Source organism: Anoplopoma fimbria, chromosome 6 (assembly GCF_027596085.1).
Source record: "Anoplopoma fimbria isolate UVic2021 breed Golden Eagle Sablefish chromosome 6, Afim_UVic_2022, whole genome shotgun sequence".
NCBI lineage: Eukaryota > Metazoa > Chordata > Actinopteri > Perciformes > Anoplopomatidae > Anoplopoma > Anoplopoma fimbria.
This window is the reverse complement of record NC_072454.1, coordinates 11,287,961-11,310,687: the sequence shown is the minus strand read 5'-3', so window position 1 is coordinate 11,310,687 and position 22,727 is coordinate 11,287,961. Positions and strand designations below refer to the sequence as shown.

General features: G+C 40.2%; 1 protein-coding gene across 2 annotated transcripts in view; it reads right to left on the bottom strand.

Annotated features, from left to right (window-relative positions):
- LOC129092017 (cGMP-dependent protein kinase 1) overlaps positions 1–22,727 on the bottom strand; it is an 83,202-nt gene that overhangs the window by 50,286 nt on the left and 10,189 nt on the right. For both annotated transcript variants that reach the window (XM_054599762.1, XM_054599761.1), the window contains exons 2-3: positions 19,517–19,683; positions 1,581–1,694 (exon numbers count right to left, since the gene is read on the bottom strand). In XM_054599762.1, the coding sequence (XP_054455737.1) occupies positions 1,581–1,694; positions 19,517–19,683 (281 nt within the window). The remainder of the gene's footprint in view (positions 1–1,580; positions 1,695–19,516; positions 19,684–22,727) is intronic.

Sequence of the window (22,727 nt, the reverse complement as noted above, 5' to 3'; positions counted from 1 at the left end):
TGTCCACATTAGTAGGTTCATCATGTAAATTCTGCAAGGATTTAATTATTCATGCACATGACTTAGGAAACCATGCATTGTGTATTGAAATGACAGTGGGGATATATCTTCCTACAGGGTTCCACCTGCAGATCAAATTAAGTTAGCTGATTGGGAGCTGATCCCTCATGCACACTCATCAGGTATTTGCACGATTTCAATTGGAAGCCGTCACTTCTAATATCCTACATCACGGCTGAATTCCTCGGTACACTCTTGTGCAGGGACATACATTTAAACAAAGACAACCACCCTCTGAGACACTGCCACTGACCCTGCTAGACTGTAAACACACTTCTGCCTATGTAGACAATTACATCATTTGTTCCATGCAGAGTTTTTATTAAGCGGCCGTATCACCAGCAAAGCGCTGACGTACGCTTCTAATGATCGTGAAAGGAAGTTCATGTTGAGGCAGGCAAGAGAATAAACAAAAGTAAAAGACAGACGCACTGTCGCCTGTGGTTAGGGGAATATTTTATCCCTTAAGAGTTGGCTCATCTCCCTGTGGGCACCTGTTGCCATAGCTACGGGAGCCGGGAGTTTCCGTCAGGTTGGCTGGTCAGTGGTAAGGGATCATAGGACATGAAAGGGGTCAGTAGGTGAGAGCAACCTCGCTGCCACCGTCATACACCCTGGTTTCCTCAACGCTCCAACTGGCGCTTCCTCGCCTTCGTCTACAGGCCCGAGGGACCGCACCTGCCCTTCATATATTCATTCCTGGGTCAAATCCTCCTCCTCAAGGTGTGTGGAATTATTTACTATGTCAATAGTGATCACACTGAATTATGATACCGCAAGCGCCAGCTGGAGCACTCATCCAGAAGCTTGATTGAGCTGAATTTATCTGAAACAGAAACCTCCACCTTCACCCATGAGACCTTATCTCACCTTTTTGTCCATTTGATATTCTATCCAAAGACACATTTCCAGCTATCCCCCATTTCCTGCTTCACATAAACACAGGATATTTCATCCTGACACACTCTTTTTCTAACACGCTACGTCTCAAATGTGCGTAGTCCACCATCTGTCCTGTCCTTTCTCAGTCTCCTCTCCTTACTCTATTAGGCTTACTATTCAAATCCCCAATCTGATAGACCACCTACTTACCCACTGTGCATCCCTCATAGCTGGAGCTTTGACACATGAAAGAGTAGACCTTGAGTGTTGTGGAAACATGGAGGGTGACGATGAGTGTTTCATCACGACCGAGGAACAATGCTATCTGTGCTATAGAGGGAATGTGTGATCCTCCACTTTGTGTCAAGGCAAGATTGATATCTGACAGGCAGAAAGACCCCTAATCCTCCACACCAAGGGAGCAGGTTTCAGTGAGCGTGAGTGTGTGTGTGTGTGTGTGTGTGTGTGTGTGTGTGTGTGTGTGTGTGTGTGTGTGTGTGTGTGTGTGTGTGTGTGTGTGTGTGTGTGTGTGTGTGTGTGAAAAGGTGACATTATCTGTCACCTGGGGAACCTGTGGAAGTTTAACACAGAATGATGTGAGCACTTTGGATGTTTTCCAGGTGTCTGTGGAGACTCACTCTTGACCGTGGCAGTCCTGGTGCAGTTGTAGAGAATAGCGAGCTCTCCAAACACCTTTCCTGGCCCCATGGTGCAGAGCTTCAGGCTCTCCTTCGTCACCTCCACCTTCCCGTCTGAAACATGCAAAGAAATACAGGTAGGCCATTAAGCATAATGCTATTCAAATTGCACATTCATTTTCCCTGCCTGGTTACCCAAGCGTGATAGTCCTCTGCTACATTCAATATGTGCAGCAAACAAAGTTTCGGCGATGAAATGGAGTGGATGATAGGTGTCTGGGGGGGTTTTGCTTCATTTTTGGGGGCACCCAGCCAATGCCCTTGACTCACTGGGCTGGAAAAAAATAAGATTATTTTGCAATGTGGAGTTTCCAAGGACTACTGACCTCCTACCAAGCCTGTGTGTGGCCCTGTTAAATAGCAATGCAGCAGGTACCAATGTGTGAAAATTCGACTTAAAGCTTAACACTCCATAACTCAGAGACACAGTATGGTACGCCTTAAGGTACGGACTGGTAAATTCAAACACGCACAAAGAAGGCTCTAAAATATTATTACTGCAGTATGGATGGATTCACATAGTCACCATTAAGATCAGATCAATTTTGCATTAAAAAACCTTACTTACAATTTAACTTCTTTTAAAAACTTATTAAATCTAATGTATTCCAATAACAATAGTTTTTAGCAAACAAAATCACATGATAAAAAACATTAAAGCTGGAATTATGCTGCAGAGATACAGGTAATTGTCTTGGCAAACCTACGCAGAGAAGGTTGTTATCGGTAACCGAAGGTCGGAGAGGAGCCAACCTGCACACCTCCCAAATCTCTAACTGTTTAGTCCTGTTGAGAAGTTTTCTTTATTTTGTTCTTCCCCAGAGTACCGTCACAAGTGAGCAATACTATGTTGAGATGCATGCGAAGCAGGGCAAAGAAAGTTCTTCAACACGAGTCATATCGTTGCTCGTCTGGTCAGAGAAGAATTTCTATGCCCCAGTGACGGGGGGTTACAGAAAAGCCTAATCAAGCATGTATACCTTCCTGGAATCTAAGCATTCCAGCAGGACCATAACTCTGATTCACTGAGATCAAAAATCCCAAAGAAAACAGTTAAAGTCGGCTCCATGCTACTGGTGAAATATGGCATGATGATAAGAGCAGGCGAGTCATCAACGGAGGAAACAGTTTGACACTTTATCTTATTGCAGAAGGCCGTGAACTCCTTTGACAAAAAGCCTCCAGAAAACTTGCCATGTGTCAGGACTAATTATTTTTTCTCCACTTTGTGTTTGTTCCACCTTATTGGAACAATAGTGCAGCTTTTTCATCGTGGTAAACAATACATCATCAATTAACACCCAGCATGAAACTATTCACGCAATCTTCTGCTCTTAAACTGTGTCACCATCTCACTGTCTACTTCCCTGCTGTTTTAACTGCCCATGTCTGACAGTTTTTTTTGTGTGTCTCAGCTTCCTACAACACTCCCATTTACACTCAAAGGAAGAAACAGCTGGAGATCAAAAAACCGAACTCGGATGTTTCCCCATTCAGCTTTTCACTTTTAACAGCCTTTTTATCAACTTTAGAGCTTACTTAGATAGATTAAAAAAACTCTGTTTAGTATGGCACATATTCAGACTGACTGCTTGAGTCTTAATCTAATGGATGAAAGCTACGGGATATGCTTTTGAAGTTTGTTTCTTCAAATAAATATGAAAACATTCGTTGTAGATTGTAGTTTCTTGCATTGCTCATTCTATTTTCTACTCCTTCCAAACAAACTCATGTTTCTGCTTTCATGTGCATAAAATAGACAACTTCCTGTGCATATTGGGATTTCTCTCAGAAAAAAAAGGGGGATCACTTGTTCACGAGAGCAACTGTAAAAACATTTCATGAACCAAGTATAGCTGAATAGCTTTGCAGGGTCTATAATGACAGTTATTATTTAGTTTGATTTGCTGCATGAACAACCATTGAGAATGGATGAGCCCAACGAATATGTGCCTAAAACAATCAATAGACTGTGAAAGGTGTTGAGATGATGATTTGAGTCGTCACCTCCCAAAGCCTCTGACCCCCAATTACAATCTCTTGAATCTCAGTGTAACAGATAGAGAATGGATGATGAATAGATCAGAAGAAAAATGCTGTCCATCATTAATTGTGACCCCTCTTTGAAGTGCCTATTGAGCCCTGCCAAATCACAATAAGCAAAGCAAAAAAGGTTGGCTTTGATCCATCAGTAGCAACATGGATTTTTTGTTTCAGGAGAAAGAAACAAAGTAGGTCTCTGCAGTGAAATTGTTGCAAAATACACTGTCATTCAAAAGTTACTACTACTACTCCTACTCAATATGTTTCGGATTGTCTTTTGCGTTAAAGGTTGTAAAATGCCTCTTTACAAATAATGTTAGTCTGTATGAAGGGTTTGCAAAGGAAGACGTGTTCTGTTCATGGAGAACAAAACGCTGTACAATAAATACATCAACAAGACTGACAACTGAAAGCACAGAAAGAGATAAAGATCCCTCTGAAGCTGTTGAATAAGAATAGAAAAAATCACCACTCATTGGTGAAAGGAACTGGAGCTGAGCATTAAAATGTGGGCAGATTTAAATAGGAACCAGGTCCCGCTATTAGTGTCAAGTGCACAATAAAGCCCATAAAAAGCTGGATAGTTAACAGTTGTGCTGCTTAAGTAAAGCTACTCTTTAGGTTAGAACTAATGGAATATCAGCTGAACATACTATGGACTGAAATAACACAGTTTAAACCTGTTCATCTAACCACTGACTAGATAGCAGAGGGTCCATAAAGAAACCGTTCCCTTAAATATTAGAACCCAAAAGTAAGCCCCATGGCCGTTTAATAATGATCCAGAGTCACTTGTCCATTTCGGGGCTGGAAAACAAATACAAAATGAGGAAAATGGTTCCAACAATATTCTCCCCAGGCATGTAACAATGTGGGGACATTGACTCAAAGTAAAATTTAATAATCTAATTATTCTGCTTTTGGGGCCAAAACTATTTCAAATGTAAACAAGACATTTGGTGTCTGAACAAAACTATACTTTATTATATTATTGAAGGAAAGAAAAAAAGCATTACCGACTTTAAACTTTTGTAGTGTTTTTCTGTATCAATACAGATGATGGCTGCCCTTTTCAAAAGGACACAAGACACAGAACTTCATTAAGTACAATGAAGGGCGGTCTGAGGATTAATAACAGCAGTGTCTTGTGGATGGGTTCATGTAAGGACAAAGACCACCATGCATAAGGGAGCAAAAACATAACGCTTGACTATGGACAAATCTAATAATTTCCTGTGGATGGCAATGTAATTAATCCCTGAGAGAGGTGACTAGTTGGAGCACAGTGCTTGTATTGGACGACTCGCTGGCGGAAGGCTGTGAGGGAATTGCTAGGAAATTAAGTAATCCAATTATTAAATTATGAGCAACATAGCAAAGAAATTGCTATTCTCAGGTTCCCACAAATCTATCCACACACGCCAACATGTGATCCAGTTCATTTCCTGTGTTTGTGTACCATAAAACCTGCTTTATCACACTTTTTTATTACAATAGCTCCACATTTACTTGTAATTTACTTCACATAAGCAGGTTCTACTCAAATCTTATTCAAATAGTAACACCACAGGCAAATACATGCCCTCTCGGGCAGTCGATCTGATATCAAAGTACAGAAAATTTACATCTCCCCGAGCTATTTAGCAGCAGCTGTTTACTGTCCTGTCTAATGGCAAATTCAGATGGCAATAAGAGGAAGATCTGAAAAATAGAAAATGCATAAAATACCATCTATATAATGTTAACTGTCATTGGTTTTTTTCCTTTCAATGTATACCAGCATGTCTTCTCCCTCTGAGGTGGTGTAGCTGTGTTAATGGCTGATCATTTGAATGCACACAGCGGGGCATCAGGACAGACGGACGAAGCAGACTTCCCTCTGGCTCAAGATCAGATGCGATCCTGGCTGCATCCCAAATCAAAAAGCTGCTGTCTTTTTTTGGTTGACTTTATCTCACACTGGTGCTAAAGGCTTCACAGATGAAAAGTCAACGCAAATGTGCTCCTACTAACCCTCTGACAGGAGTGATTTAAGTAATCCTCTATGATTGTTACGATCGACACGGTTAGATTAAAGATAAAGGCTTTTTTGTAATGAGTCTACTCAGCTGTGAGCTGCATGTAACACAATGTTCTTAAAAGGGTATCTGTTGATTTCCATGTAAAGTCTTTCACACTGAGGCCATTAGGCTGCTCATATAAATAAAGTTTTAGGGGTCAGGCGCAGGATGTGGTTTAATTCTTACTTCCATTCTTTCATTGACAGTTTTTATGTTTTTTCAAGCAGCACAAAATGGACATCATGAAACAGGATGTGGGGGAGTTCAAAATCCCTAGAGGATAACATATAACCACCATCCCATCTTGTTGGGCCTTGTTCTTCCTCCACTGCTCAGGGGTCTGATTTCCCGATACTATCCCTATCCATTAGAGCAACACTGAAAGTAGATCAAGCAGAACATCACTGCATCCTGCTCCCACTGGAAAAATAGGGTTATTACCACTGAAGGTTTTAGGTGGTACTACTCTGAAGTTGACACGTTGCTTAAGTGACTTCAGGTCAGCAATGATATGTCTGTGAGAAAAAATGTGTTCTCTCTGACAGTTTGACTGGTTTTGTGGAGGAAAGGCCACGAGAGGAAGAGGACTGAGGCTGAAAGCTCCTTTTGGTCGAGCGTGGGATCTATTCATCAGGGACTGAAATGGTCTCGGAAAATTCTCAAGTTTAAAAATCACCATCTGCTTTTTTTTTCTTAAAAAAAACTATGTGGTTTTAAAGAGCTCATAAATTGAAGCCAATTCAAAAGTTTGACTTAAATAGGCCAGAAGTGATAGATTTTGATCTGCTCTGAGCTGTTATTTGTGTTTACACCTTGTTTTTTCAAAGAACACAATGTGACCTCTCAAAAAACACTTTCAGCAGAACAAATATTCATAGCTGTCCAGTCATGATAAATGCCACACATGATTCAACAGAGTGGGCAGACATCAGCAAATGAAAAAAAAATTATAAATAGATTTGTACTTTTTAGAAAAAAATGATTTTCAAACGGCTGGATATCAAAATGATTGTGTTTGGATTTGAAGCTATTTAATGGTTTCTTAAATTAAAAAATGTTTCTTTAAATTGGCCATTCTTCCTGATCACAGAACTGTGACCATGCAGCATTCAGGCTTAAAGCACGCATTATTTTTCTCTCCAGTTAAAAAACAAAGCAAACCCTAAAGTTCAAGAAGATACGGATGTAAGCTGGAGTCAACAGCAAGAACTAACACAAAGAGAGAGAAAGAGAGTAAGAGCACTGTTTCGTTATTAATCGGGGAGGGTTGCTCGGGATGGGATAGACTTGTATTAAGTTTAAGCCCCGGTGCTGGAAATGACAAAAACTGAAAGTCGATGTTTCAGAGAATGTGTGTGCATAACTGCAGGCCGAAATAATACAAGCAACAGGATGATGCTTAGCTGGTGACCAGTGTTTTAGGTGTGTTCTCTTTGGCATGTGGAATGCAAATGTTAAGACACTTTCCGACAGTGAGTGGTTACCTCTGTTCCCGACACTCAGCGGTGATGGTGCTCTGTATTTTGAATGGGCAGCAGCAGCAGGGTGCAACTCTGCTGTCACCGATAACAGCTACATCCAATCCTACTAACAACCTGTACCATACGCTGCAGGCTGCTGCTGCTGCTGATATCTTCTCTATTCATATCATCACGAAGCTAAGGTATTCTTGATTTGTTAACATATTTATCATATTTTCTTATTTTACATTTTTGTATTTTCTCTTTTTAAATTGTATTTTACTATTACACTGTTTATTGTCACGCACCAATCACCAATCAAAAATGATTTGTATGTGTAACGCACATGGCAATAATACCGTTTCTGATACTTGTTGTAGCTTAAAAGTGCAATGTGTAAGATATGGCCAGAATTTTTGTTTAAAACATCCAAAATGTAACTAACATTATCAACAGAATGTTAGTTAAAATGTTTAGGTCAAAAGAAGCATCTACATATTATGTATCAGAAATATCAGCTGAAATTAGCATGCTAATCGATTGGACCCAGACCATCATGTCTTGTAGTACCATCTGTTCCTCGAGAGGCGATGGTGCGTCACTGTATTGCCGGACTGCCCTCTTTCACGAGAACAAAGAAGACGGCTTGTCAATAATAAATCCATGGTCCATGTACGTTGTGAAAGTTAGTTTATTGGTTTAAATCTAAAGTGGCAGAAACAAGACAATGACTCCCACCCTCGTCTCATCCACCGGGAGACTGCTTTACTGGGAGGAGAGCCTGCACCCTGCTACCCCCCAATTAGCTCAAATTTAACACTGGGAATCTGACCTCAGGGGACTGCCCTGACTCCCTTTAGGACCAGCAAACCCTCTGTAGCTGCCGTTACAAAGGTTAAACCCAGCTCTCCACCAGCCCGCTGTGGCTCCTGGCACTTGGGATGGTGCTGGCTGAATTTGAGTTGTTGCAGCCGCTGCTGGGGTCCATTTCCAAGAGCTGCCGAGTGACGACTGATCTCCCGGTGGTAGGAGGAGATGAAGGTGTGGGTTGTTCTATCGTTTCTGCTCCTTTGGATTTAGACCAATGAACAAACTGTAAACATACACACACCATACAGCAAATGGATCAGCAAATGGATCTTTTTTTTTTTTTTGTTGGGATAACTGAGGTGAAATGCCGGCCACTAGTTCTTTGTAGCAGGTGACTAGGCATCATACATTGCATTAAAGTATAGAGAATGGTTAGCTGCTCCACAATTAATAGTTAGCAATACCAGCTAACTACGATCCAGACAGGGCCAGTGAAGTATGATAATGGTTAGCTAAAATTGTTATATTAATTATCTTATACTGCTTTACCATTCTCTAAACTTTGAGCTAAAACCCTCTTTATTTAGCTACATGATGATGCGGTTAGAGTAGGTGGAAAACTGCAGCCTTTAAACATAAAGACAGTTTGATGTTTGCCCAGAGTCCTCAATCCCGGTTCCACAGAGCGGCACGTCTGCATCATCTCCCCAAAAAAAATATATCCTTGTTGACTGTCATCAGCTATTTGTCAACAAACTTGTAGAGCAGTCTGTGTAAGCTTCTGCAGCTTCACCAATCGGTAGATGGTGGGGGGAGAATGCAGGTGCTGTGCAGCTGAAATCCACTTATGTTATAAAAAGTGTGACCAAAATATTTCAACTTCAGGATTCTTTGTGAATCTCATTGCACGTTGTTTTTTGTCATGTCATTGTTCATCTCAAAACTCTATCATTGAGGTAGAAAAGCAGAGTGGAATTAAGATTCAAAATAAGTTTCAGTCAAACATTTGCTGACTGACAAATGTTGCATAACTTTCATCGGCTATGGCTGGAGGGCACTCAGTTCACAATCATTTTTTTTGCGCCACCATTCGTTCTCTATTGACGAGAGCAGACGGTTGTGTTTATATGCACCCCTTTACAGGTTGGCTTTTAGCTCAAACTAGCTGACGTCAAACACTCAAAGGCAAAGAAAAAGGCTGTGAAAAGGCAAGTGGGGTGAGAGCTGTAAGAAGGCAGCGCTGAAAAGAAACAGAGCGACAGCAGGTGGGTTAGACGCAGGAAGACGAGGAGGACACCTGATGCTATAGGTGAGCGATGCTGAACATCGTATCATTTGAGGTGAGAGCAATTCACACATATTTTTCTCAGTTCGACTGAGGCACCCTCATGCAGGGCCCCCTGCCATCGGCACAGTGCGAAATTGCACTGCAGTTGCTGTACAAGTGGTTTGTGAGGCTTAAAGACACAAAATAAAGGTGCGTCGTCTATGGGATACGGGAGCCAGCTGGTTTCATCCTTTTTACATCATTTTACCTTGGAGACAGGGATTCAGTGAGAACACACAGTAGTACCGCGTCTACTTTTAGAGCCTTTCAGCCTCACACTGATGGATACTTTCACTCAGCGGAAGTAATAAGACAAGTGAGGTGAGACACAACAGTTAAATTCCCTTGTCTAGAATACCGCTCCTATCTCTTTTTTCATTAAAACGTTATAATAGCCCTGGTTCCCACTCTGCTAGTCTCTTACTCATCAAACTCCGTTTATTGCTGTTGTGTTGACAAGCTGATTGATAGCCTGAGCAGGGGGCAGTGAAAATTATCATTTTGTATTCACAGACGAAATCACCGCGTTGTAATTAGCAGTTAGCGTCCATGCCATGTGCACATACTGCACTGCGTTTCTTTTATGCAGACCAGACTTAATTAGACAACGTCAACATCAGAATACAAATTAATACGGCACGTGAAGTACTACAATAGTGGGCCTCTCTCATTTCCACAGCCTTCTCTCATTTCAGTAGCCGTTGTATCGCTGCAGACACGAGAAGGCATTTACAGGGACATTTGTATTCCCTGTCAGTGTTGTCAAAAGTGTTGGGGACACAAACATCGTTTTCAAAACATACACATTGAGTATTTCTATTTCCATGCATAAAAAGGACACAAATACAAACATGACCAGGAGTCTAGTCACCCGAGTTGCTCTGTGAGGAGGTACTGCACAGCTTTCAGTTAAATGCTAACATGCTAGTGTTTAGCGAATATAATGTCGACCTTGTTCTGCATGTTATTTAGCATGTTAGCACATTCTAATTAGCACTAAACAAAAAGTAAAGCTCAGGCTGATGGGAAAGTCGTCAGCTTTGTAGGTGAGTGGGCATAAACATTCTGACTTTCCTCCCCGCCGACTGATTTAATATTACATGCTGCTTGATGGGCTGAGAATCGTTTAGCTTTCTGGGCTCATGTAATTATTTCAAAAGCTCTTCGTTAATGTACAAAAATTATTTGACTTCAAACTTAAAACAAGGCAGTTTTTTTTCTTGGTTATAGGATAAGTTTAGATAAATAAGATACATCAGCGATATGCTCCTGCATCTGCGTATTTGTACACCAACACCACATGAAACACACATACACACATAATTTCAGTTTATAACTATGAATTCCCATGCTGGAGAGACTGTGGAGGAGGCAATCAAAGTAAAAAAAAATGATATATCAAAGAGATTCATTTTAACACAGCAGACTTCAATAAAAAAGTCTGCAGTCAAAGAAGAGTAATTTAAAAGAAACCGTCTCCTGTAAACCTTGACTCAAGAGTTTTGCTACCCCACATTTTATCTTTTTTAAAACTGTCATCATACAGTCCCTGCAATCAGGTGATATTATCAAAGCAGCCTATATGTATGATCATTTCAATATCATCACTCATTTTTGGACCAGTCTTTGAGTTGGTTCAGGTAAAACTGTTGATGATCGTTTGTTACATAATGCTTTTAATGTCATTCACAAGTCTGTTTGCAAAGGTAAGAAACATGCCATTTAGATCAACTATGATCCTGGACCGAAAACATGCTATAGACAAAGATGGCTTAGCATATGTTGAATGAATCTGATTGGCCCACTGACTCAAGCCAAACTTTAAAATGGACTATTGCCGAAATGTGGGTCAATTTTGCTAGCCACCCCACCAAACATAAGCTCGCTGAACAGACAAGTTTCAGCGGTGGAGGTGGACCCAATTCATAGAGTCAGCCCCTTAAGTTTTACAGAAATATTCTGCATATTTTTTATTTTCATAGCATCCTCTAACTATCTAATCTAGGTAAGAAAAAGGTGTATGTTTTTCCTTACTAAACCAAGAGGTTAGATACTGGTGAAATGCAGGAAATTTGTTTTAAATAACAATTTCAGGACCCCAAGAAACCCCAGCCAATTCTATATGTTCCATGTCTACTCCCCTATGTTAATAATTAACCAGGCGCCCGTGGAAGGGAAGTGATTCATCCATCACTGTAGCAGAACATATGACCCCTATCTTGTATCCTTAGTGTGAAACCTCAGCAAACACACAGCTTATCCAGTCACAGAAGACTCTCAGCATCACTCCAAGTCTATGGCCACCACCTCCCCAGGCACACGTGCACACACACACACACACACACACACACACACACACACACACACACACACACACACACACACACACACACAGACATACAGCCAGAAAAAGATAATCAATCAGTACAGTTCATACCTGTCTAAGTCAAAGCAAAGAATGGAGTTTTAAACATTACAATTGCATAATAGGTTATGGTGTTTGTGAGCTCTTATTGTCAGTGTGCCTTTCCTTTTTCCTCCTCCACTCATCTTATGTCACACCAACACACACATACACACACACGCACACTGCTTTCATCGTCTTTCCAGATGAGGAACCCTCAAAAGCGTCATTAAGCACAAAGGAGGAATGAAGGCTCAGGGATCATTCACAAATCACTCAGTAATTCTTGCTCCAAGGTGTATTCATCGGACTTTGCGGAGTGAAAATGGGGATCAATTCTTATTCAGGGGTGAAAAAATAAAAGGCCATCTCTCACTTTAAGACAGAAAAGAAAGGGGGGTGTAAAGGAAAGAAAGGCAGAGAGTATCAAGAGAATAGCAGAATGAAAATGAGGTAAGATGGACAGGTGGGATGTCGAAGAGAGACAAAGAAGAATAAGACTGTTTTGGAAAAGAAGAAGTGATGAACAAGTGGAGAAAGATTGTGACAAGAGGACAGATTGGGGTCAAAGTAGGTAAAATGTGAGGAGGAGTGACGGAGGGGAAACTGGTGCATGATTTTGTATTTGAGCATTTTGAATTGATAACTTGAACATGTGTGTGCGCACATTTGTGTAAGTGACAAAAGGAAAGGGCTTAGAGGGAGAAAGGACAAATGAGAAAAGACACTTGCGAGACAGAGTATTTTCACTTGGTGTTCAGGGCAGATGGTGCTCCGCTTAGCGTAGGTGAGATTATTAATCTGCAACACACGCTTGCACACCATTTGCACATAAATGACACATTAGCGGACGTTATATTCATCTTGATAGAGGTATTTCGGATCATTAGGCTACTGTGTGTCAGCAAATGCTGGTGGATGTTTACCCACCTTCTTGAAATCCAACAAGCCACCTGGATTTGGTGTAGTGTGTAGACATGTCCACATGTTTTCATCTCTTCTCGTTGCTTTATGTGAAAACAAAATCAATTTCTGATAATGCGCTTATCTATAGAGGCTTTGCATCTGATTAAATCTCAGTTTTAAATTAGATTATAAATTGCAAAAATACTAAAAAAGTGAAAATATTTTCTTTTTTTTAGTTCACTGTAATTGATTTTTCATGCCTCAACATTTTCCGACAGTCATGTGAATAAAAATAATGACACACTCACGTAGACATGTGATGTGCGGTTCCTAAAAGTGTAAGAGATTTAATATAGATCATTTTGTGACATTTCAGGCAGCCTAAGCCTAACCCTAACCCTAACCCAACATGGGAAAATGTCATTATACATGTTTTCATTTAATAACGGGCAACTTTGTCAACGCAGTTCCTCTGCACTTGCTTCTATATTCCATCATAAGAGGGGGCGACCACATTTAAGTGGACAGATACAGGGCTACTACCTGATGTGTGGGAGATAACTAGGGAGTGTGTTTAAATGTCATTCCAATTACAGACCCCTCACCGTTCCCAAGACGACGCCTTCATAAACCCCGTTAGGGTTATCATGAGAGTCGACAGCCTTGAAGAGTGCCAGCTATATGCGACTCAATCACATGGTCATAATAGTATTGCATGCTGTGTGACATACACAATATCAATCTTCAATTCGATTTTATTCCCAAGTAGTTGAGATTGAGTTCCCCCCAGAAAAGCCTTTTTTCAGCAGGCGGGGTGAGTTTGAGCCTCAGCAGTGGGTTAAGGTTCATTATTAAACTACAATTGGCCGCTGTACAGTGCTGTCATGTTACAATAGGCAGCGGTTGTTGTATTGAATGTGTGCTACATGCTGTATTCTCTGGGGCCAATCAACTCTGTGTCTGTGAGCCTTTTTACTTTCCTGAGCTGCATTAGTTAAGTTGCCAGGCAACAATGTGCCGCAGTGGGTTAGTGCACTCACATTTCTGTAACCCGATGCATTCTCTATTTTCATATCAGCTTATTAATATGCAAATATATCATAATAATCAGTCGATAGTTTATCGACAGCAGGAGCTTCGGTAGTAATTTGCTTCATGTCCTCTCACACCTACAGTAGGACGATGAGTAACACTCAGGTGCAGCTGTTGATTACATCTCTATACGCTGCTCAGGATGAGACAGGAGACCAACTCCTTTTACTCTCATAGCCAGTGAGCACAGAGGGCATCTCTCTATAGACTCAAACCTGTAGCACAGAGAGAGGACGAGTCCTGCTGTCAGCGTCTCGGCCAGAGACATTCATCCATTTTTGTCTCGTACAGATTCTTTGACAAATCGGCCAACTTGATACTTGGTCAGCTGGTAGAGTGGTTGGTATATTTTGGCTGGCTGCCTTTAAATAAAGATCATTTTTAGTTTGAAGAATCTTATGTATTTAGCACTGGGGCTGATGACGAAGAATAAAAACAGATAAAATGGTGCATGTTGAGCAATGCTGGAGATCTGTTTTCATGTCAGGTTTTTAATAACTCAGCCTGTAAGCTAGTGTACAAGGTGACAGGTGAGATAAAGTGCTAGTGGAAGCTACAGGGGATTATTAACAGGATAAACAGACACATATGCCTCTTGTTTCTAAATGCTGCTTATATGTGATTAGAGATGCGTGCAGACAGATCATGTCTACCAAGCTTCTTGAGTGTCATATCAAGGAGTCAAAAACCATCAAATACTCCCTCTTATAGAGAGAAAATAGTATTGAGTCACAAAGATTGACATTCATTGTTATTCAGAGGTATATCTCTTTAAAAGCAGCAAGAAAAGGAAAATTGACTGAACTGTCAGGAGTAGTTCGGCATAAGCCTCCAAACAGCATGTTTGTTCCTGTCCTGTTCAGACATGCCATTTAAGTTTTCTTGAAGAAATCTGTCAAAACAGTATATTTCCCTTGCCTAAGAGCAGGTCAAATAAAATAATTGGGACTCTATTCAATTTGTGTTGAGAATTTGCCAAATCCAAGTCTTCTCAAATTCCCTGAACACCAGCAGCTGAATATGGTAACCTGTCAAAGAACCTGTCAATGTACTGCGAACACCTGGGATTTGGAGCTGACTTATACTGTAACATTACCACTCTGTCTCCTCACTTTTCAGTCTGCCCTCCCTGTTAACGCAGTAAAACTAAGAACACACGAAGGCAGACAGCCAGTTCTCCCTAGAAGATAAATGGAAAAAAAATACATAATTTTATGTCAATATCACATATGCCTGCATCCTCAATTACTTATTTCCACAACAGGGTGGAAGAAGATAAATAAAGGAAAGTAGGAATCCTAAATTGAATTCATAACATTCATATACAAATGCAAAGTTGGCAAGTGAAACCTATTCAGGAGAGCCCTCAAACATCCTGTTTTCATGATAAAGCTGAAAAAACTGTTCAGTAAAGTTTTCCTCTCCAAACGGTAGTTGTGTGCAGACAGAGAAGTACAGCCCAAATTTTTACTCTTATATTAACAACACCAAACCATTAGACTTAAGAACAGAAATGGGAATATTTGTTGGTTTCTTAGTTTTCTATGTAAGTACATTGAATGTCTTGGACCACTGGTGGGACAAACATGCCATTTAAATCTGTCGATCTGGGCTGTGTGATGGATATATATTTACATATTTACTTGCATTTTGTAGCCCACATTTTCAATCAATTAACTGGAGATAGGCATATTAATCAATAATGAAAATAGTCTTTACTTGCAGCCCTAAACATAAATATTTTGTATAAAAAATCTAAAGCCAACCTTCAATGATCATAACTCAATCTTAAAATGAACTTCAAATATGAGCTTATTTTTGTATTGACACAAAACCATTTCATTTGAGTCATTAATTCCCCATCTGACAGGCGCAATGATAACCGTTCTTATTGCAAATTATACTAAACCGATCATGTGTCCTTCATATTAATGACCATTTGCATTTTTGCAGGGCTACCTCTCCTCTCAGCAAACACACTTTCATTAGATTAAGTTGAGGGATGACGATGAAGGAAATCAAGGGTTTTTTTTACTGTCATGGCGGTACTTGATAGTAATTGGATGTGATTATACTAGTTATTATCATCATTAGCCACCTGTACGGGTCTTCGAGGACGACACCTCCAATCAAAAGCCTCTCTCATCTCCATGGAAACGTGAGCTATTGTCTCAGTTGCAATCAGTATGTTAAAGTGGACCGTCAGGTTCAGCCCAGTGGATGCGACCAAAATACAACAAACCCTCATTAAGGCAGCTACGGCGGCCTCATTGTAGATGTGAGCCAGTGCCAGAATCCATTCTGTTTCTTCAGCTCCTGTTTTATCGGATCTTTAATTATCAGGTGCATCTGCAACAAAAGCTAAATGCCCTGAGGTTGTTTAAACAGGGAGGCCGTGACATCTGTCTTTACTCTATTTAAGGGGAAAATAAGATATGCATATCCTATTACAAAAAATAAAAAAAAAGGTACAATGATTCTATTTTTCGTATTCGTGTAGCTTACTTGTGCCTCATTTGGTTACATGATGCGTGATAAACGATGTCAGCTCCAGGGAAAGATTATTAGCCTGCCACGTCTCACCAGGAAATGACACTAGTGGCTGAGCAGTGAACACTTCATCTACTAGGAAATGATCTGTATATTTTACATGGCATAGCACGTTCAGATGTCCTGTCAGTGTGCATTCAAAAGTGACAGACTGTGATGTGCCTCCACAGACGTTGACACAAAGTCATCAACCCCTGGGCCGGTGCTTTCAACATTTGCTTTTTATGCAAAACAAAATTGAGGCCAGTTAGGGTGAAAAACTGCAGGCAAGGGACACGAGATAGAGAGAGAAACATGCAGACGAACGTAAAAAAGAGTTTGGGGCCACAAGAAAGAGCTGACAATGTTCATTGAAGATAAATATGTTAAGCTTCCTTAAAAGGGTTTGAAAAGCCCTGTTTTAATTTATTCTACAGGTATTTCTTCTTTTACTGACTGAGAGGAAATAACAAAGCACTTTCTCTGACAGATACGTATCTTTTGTTCCTCTCTTTCTGTTGCACTCAAGAGGAACTTATTCATCATGTCAGTGTGACGCTTGCTCATTTGTGACCTAGCATGAGGAGTCACCTCTGGTACAATCGACTTTTCACAGCCTTCATCAAAGGGAGATCCTAAATTCTATCCGATACCTACTGAATGGTAGAAATCGCTTAAAAAAAGACCACAGATTCTTTTGACCACCAGCTCAGCATCTGGGGTTTGTTTCTTTTTCCTGTTGTCATCCACAACTCTTCTGAACAGAACAGAACAACAATCAATAATAAAGGATGTGGCTTCAAATGTATTTCATTGGTTGCCAGTGGATTAAAGACACAATCCCTGATTTGCTTTTACAGTGCCCAAGTACCCAAATGTAAAAATTTGCTCTTAGGTGACCTTTCTACAGGCCTTTGCATTTTTATTTGAATGATGCCAGTTACATGTGGGACTATTTACATATCTGTCTCAGTCTACAGATAAGAGCAACAATGTGGCAACAGTGATGTTAATGGAAGCACTCAGATCCTTTACTGAAGTAAAAGTATACCACAATGAACCGTATTATAAGCAAAGCGTACTGACATCTGCAGAAAAATTGCCCCTTTGACTATGATATGAGAGTCTACAGCCCTTCTAGCATCTCTGTGAAATGAAACATCAACATGCTGACATGCTCATAATTGCAAGGTCAACATGTGAATGTTTAGCAGTATAATGGTTAACATGTTCATCATATTGGTTTAGTATGTTAGCATGCAAACATTGGCTAATTAGCCCAAAACCACAAAGTACAGTTAAGGCTGATGGAAATGTCATTAGTTTAGCAGGTATTTGGTCATAATGTCAGAAGGATTCATTCTCTTTTGTATAGGATTGTCCTGGTTTCATTGGTCTGGCAATGTAAATGCTGTTTCTGCTCACACTGCAAGAGTACATTATCAGTCATGTACAATGGAAATGCCGATATAAAATATCATATTATGAAGGCCAGATAGCAATACACAATAGCTGGCGGAGAATATGTCACAGTCAGCCAATTAGGCAGCCTGAGCTTTTGCACACTGGCAAATAATGTCTGTTTATTTTTAAAAAGGCATCTGATGATCATCAATATGGTATATTATACAAATGCAATCCCTTTATTTTGTGTTTACTAGTGTTAATTGACAGTTTTCCAATTAACAATTTTTGGTTGATTTTGGGAGACAAAACATAATTTTTCCTCTACCGAGGCGCTGTCCATGGTGTTGACAGGTGTGCTCGGTAGGTGTGCTAAGCACTGAAATCATTTTTCCCAAACCTGATGAGACGCTGAAGGTGTGTGCGTGCATAAGTGGATACATGTGCTAGTACATGAAGGTGCGGTAGACTGAACATTTTGGCTAACCTAAAGAAATACATTATGCTTTTGTTTTATTGTACTTCATATAATTACATTTTATCCGTTTCTCTAAGACGACAGTAGAGAGAAAGATCTCAGATGGTCTACTGATCAATATGACTCTCAGCTACCTAATTCAATATTATTTAAAGTCACAGTTCTTAGATGCTCCGCAAAAGGTTTTTGAATTCAGACCCAGTGACTCACTCAAGACCAGATGAAGACGGAAAGCAGCCATAAAACTTCTGCTGGCATCCCAACACATCCCACACTGTCTCTGGAGCCCTTTAAAACGTGACAAATCCTACCTGCCTCGGCTTGAAGAGAGCCAAGTACATAGAATTATTTCATAGAATTATAGATTTGTGATAGAATTGAACTTTAAAAAAAGTCTCTTAGTTTAGAAAATTTGCTTTCTCATTATTTTGGTTCTACCTTCCTACATTTGGGAATTGTCTTTCCAATTCAATAATCAAAGTAGGTGGCCCACATGAAACAATGGGGGCAACAATCAATATCAGCATTCTTCCTGGTAAAGTATTAACCTTTAAATGCCACTGGCTTTATACCAACCCCAAAAAGTCAAGCTTTCAGTGTCTTTATTCTCTACTCCCTCCCTTTGTTCTGCAATGTTGTTTAGGTATAAAGGAAAGTATTTCCAACTTTAAACATTTTCAATCCATATTGGATCAGTTACAAGAGGTTTAAGAGAGGCAGCGAGCAATAATAGTAATGTAGATGATCTATATTTATATATTTAATCTATATTGAGTCGGAGAGTGTCTAGTTCATAATGATCAGTTATACTGTGCAGGCATTTACTGAGGCCATTTTCCCTGAGGTCAAATCTATTGTCATTGACAAGGGCTCTCTGAACATTTTGTAGCAGTATCGGTTGTGAGAAATCATGTAGCAAAAAATGCCCTTTCACAAATCCCATCAGCGCCAGGCAGCGTGAACTGTTGTTCCTGCCATCAGAGCTCTCACACTGTATCATCGAGGCTCATTGTCAAAAAAAAGAGAAGAGTATAAAAACCCCATGCTGAAACAATACCGCTAAAAAGGAATGAAATAGAAAGAATCACAGCATCCTACAAAATAAAATCAATGGGACATGAGTGACTCATAGAGCATCACAAAGTGAAGTTTTGAATTTTAGTTCATCGTTCTGCAGAAACCCATCAATAATGCCCTTTCATTTGTGTTCTGTCATTGTCATGCCGGCGCTCTTATAGCTCACCCGACAGCCCTACAGATCCCTTTGAATGTGTTTAAAAATAGTAATTATTCTTCTTTGTTCTACTCTTTCAACTTTTTAATTGCAGGGTAGACGTTTACCTGGGTGCATGTGTACTCTTACCTTCCATGACGTAGACCAGCGAGCCCACATCGCCTTCCTTAATGATGCAGCTGTCCTTTCCATACTCCACAGGGTACATGCAGTCCACGATCTCTTGAATCTGCGACAGCTCCAGGTTCTTCATGAAGTCATTGTCCAAGATGGCCTCCTTGATCAGATCCTTGGACCTGAAGACAAGGCCAAACAAAATGAGCCCATCACTGTGCAGGCACAAATTCATATAGCATTGGTGGGGAGGTTTTGAATAGTAGAAAGACATAATGAGATAGGATTAGGGATATAAATAAGTATTAGATATTCTAAATGTATCACACACACACACCTCAGGCAAAAACCTTGGCTGCAATTAAAATTTTCTCTAAAATACATTGAAGAATGTTGACCAGTTCAACTCGCAGGCATGTTGATTATTTCTAAGGAAATTAAAATTTCACTCAAGCTGTATAGCAGCTTTTCCCAAAACATATCCTTACTTTGAATAAATCAAGATGAAACCTTTTTTGTTCCTTCTAACTGCTTTAATAAGTCAATAAATCAATTTTCTAAATGAATGCGTAATGGAAGCAAGCTGTTTCCATTCCGGGGTGCACTTCTGAAAGCCAAAGAAGGCCTTCAGACGGGGGAGTCATTAGGGCATTCCACAGGTAAGTCTTTTTTGCAATGACTATTCAAGGAATGTAGAAAATGTAATTAACTGTTAAACGTGCAGTCACCAAGGTGCAGCTCGGTGCACAGAGCACTTTGTCAGGCAGCCTACCAAGGGGACATTATGTCAAATTATCATTTGGAAAGAGGAGTACACATTAGATGCTATTTCTGGATCATCAATGGATGAGAGCCATTCGTTCATTAGCGGTGTCCATGTGTTGACAACAGGTGAACGAGAGCGAGGTGTAGCGAAGGTTGAAACCATCGATAGAAATCTGAAGCGCACTCGACTCCAAAAAGTGAGTTAAGATCACTCATTCATTGAAGCCTGTAATCATCAGAGCCAAAGCTTCTCATCTGGCCGGTTTTTGACAGAGTGTCAGCTGGACGAATGAAGTTTAAAAAAAAATGTACCAGGGTTAATCCAACAAGGAGTCCCCTCTTAAGAAACTAAACTTTTATAACCTAAAAGCACTCTCAAGCTCCTGCGAGTAGGATTCAAGGGCACTGGTGAACTGGCTCTTGCCTTTCTGCGCTCTGTGCCCTTTTCAGAAACCGATTTCTGGGTGCATTGTTGACGCTGATCACCCGAGGAGCTTTAAGCTAAAAGGGCAAATAACCTGAAAGGCATTTATGAAGCAGTACTCCCACAACACACAGGGCTTCTCTGACCTGCTGCCAGCCTGAAGCAAAGTCCTGCACAAAACACACAGCAGCACAAACTTCAAGCTCTTACACTTCAGATTCTGCCATGATGCCATATCAACAGTGCCCAGGTTTTTTTAAGATTCATGTATTATTCCTATGTTTTTAAAAACGGCGACTACAAACCTCTCTGCACATGCATAATGTGAGGCTATGTTTTATACTCAGTGTCTTACTCCTCCTCAAGGGCTCATATTGAATTTTTAAGGTCACATGAATGCTTCTCCTTCAACTCTTGAAGCATATTATCAGATCTGTGAAGAGACACTGTTGCTCCTTCAGATGAAAAACTGCCAAAGCTGCGAGAGATGCGCTGAATAGCAGCTCTCATGCAGCTGGCACGTAAATTTTCCACCCAGGCCAGCATCTACACATCAGAATTTTACGCCATCAGCTGAGTGATTAGTTTTGGTTTGAATCTCAAAATAGCATGCAGGAATACCAAAAAAACAAGATTCCACTTAATGTGTGCTTTGTATTCAACTGTCTGGTGAATTTTCACTGAGGGTTTCAAGGCCAACAGCTCTTGCTTTTACTCTCTGACAGCAGTGATACTAGTGGATGAAAGTGAGGAGCTGCATTACTAAAGACCAACATTAGCTAGTTGTCACAATCTACAGGGAATACACTGATATTACTTAGTTATTAAAAGTTCAAACACTGGATTGATTGGATAATAATATCAGTGACAGAAAAACAAGTATATTGAATTTTCACCATGTAAATGCCACTGATCAAAAGTCAGATTTCCAGAAAATGCCTTCTTATTGCAGCATCATTATCCCAGATTTCCCTGTCATAAACATATTTGACATATTTTTTTCTCATCCAACTTTATGCATGAAGAGGAATCACCATATGTCACAAAATGTCAAACTGTTGATTTTAATTTATTGCTTTTGACCCACTGTATAGTCATGTAGAGTCACCATATAATATATAGATTTCAAAGCTCCCATGAACTTGGACATGCCTTTGCAGGATTTACTCCTTTGTTAAACAATGTATAGTTACTAGAAAATAGAAAGAGACATTGTGGTTACAAGCTTGCAAAGTATTTTCATCTATTTGAACCGAAGACCTAGCGGGAACCAAGATGATCCACACGGCTCCTTGGTAGCTTATTCCGCCCTTGAGTGTCAGAACAAGGTACTCCTGGGAATTGAGTATGGAAGACGGAGCTGTTGAACCTTGTTTTTAAATTCCCGTCCCGCAATCTATGTTCTTCCAACATCCTCCTCTTTAGGCAGAGACTGCGCACAGAGGCGACGATCATCCAAACAATTCACACTCAACAATGCGCTGCCTTATCTGCCATATCTGCATCACACACCCCAAGTCACAGCTACTCAGGGTCAAAAACACAGTTGTATTATGATATTAAGATATTTAAAAAATGATATTATAATTATGACTAATTGTACCCTGAAATCATTTATAAAAGGCACCAAAAGCACTTTAACAAATATATTCAACTCAACATTATAATGTGACTGTCAACTGACCGTATACTTCCACTTAAGAGGAAAAACTGTACTACTAAATTAGCCTGACAGAGAAATGTTTAGTTATGTTGCAGATTGAGATATGTATATAGACCTTTAATTCAATTCAGTTTATTTTGTATAGCCCAGAATCACAAATTACGAATTTGCCTCAGAGGGCTTTACAATCTGTACACATGCGACATCCTCTGTCCCGGAACCCTCACATCGGCACAGGAAAAACTCCCCTAAAAAACCCCTTTAACAGGGAGAAAAAAGGAAGAAACCTATGGGAGAGCGACAGAGGAGGGATCCTTCTCCCAGGATGGACAGAATGCAATAGATGTCATGTGTACAGAATGAACAGCATAACA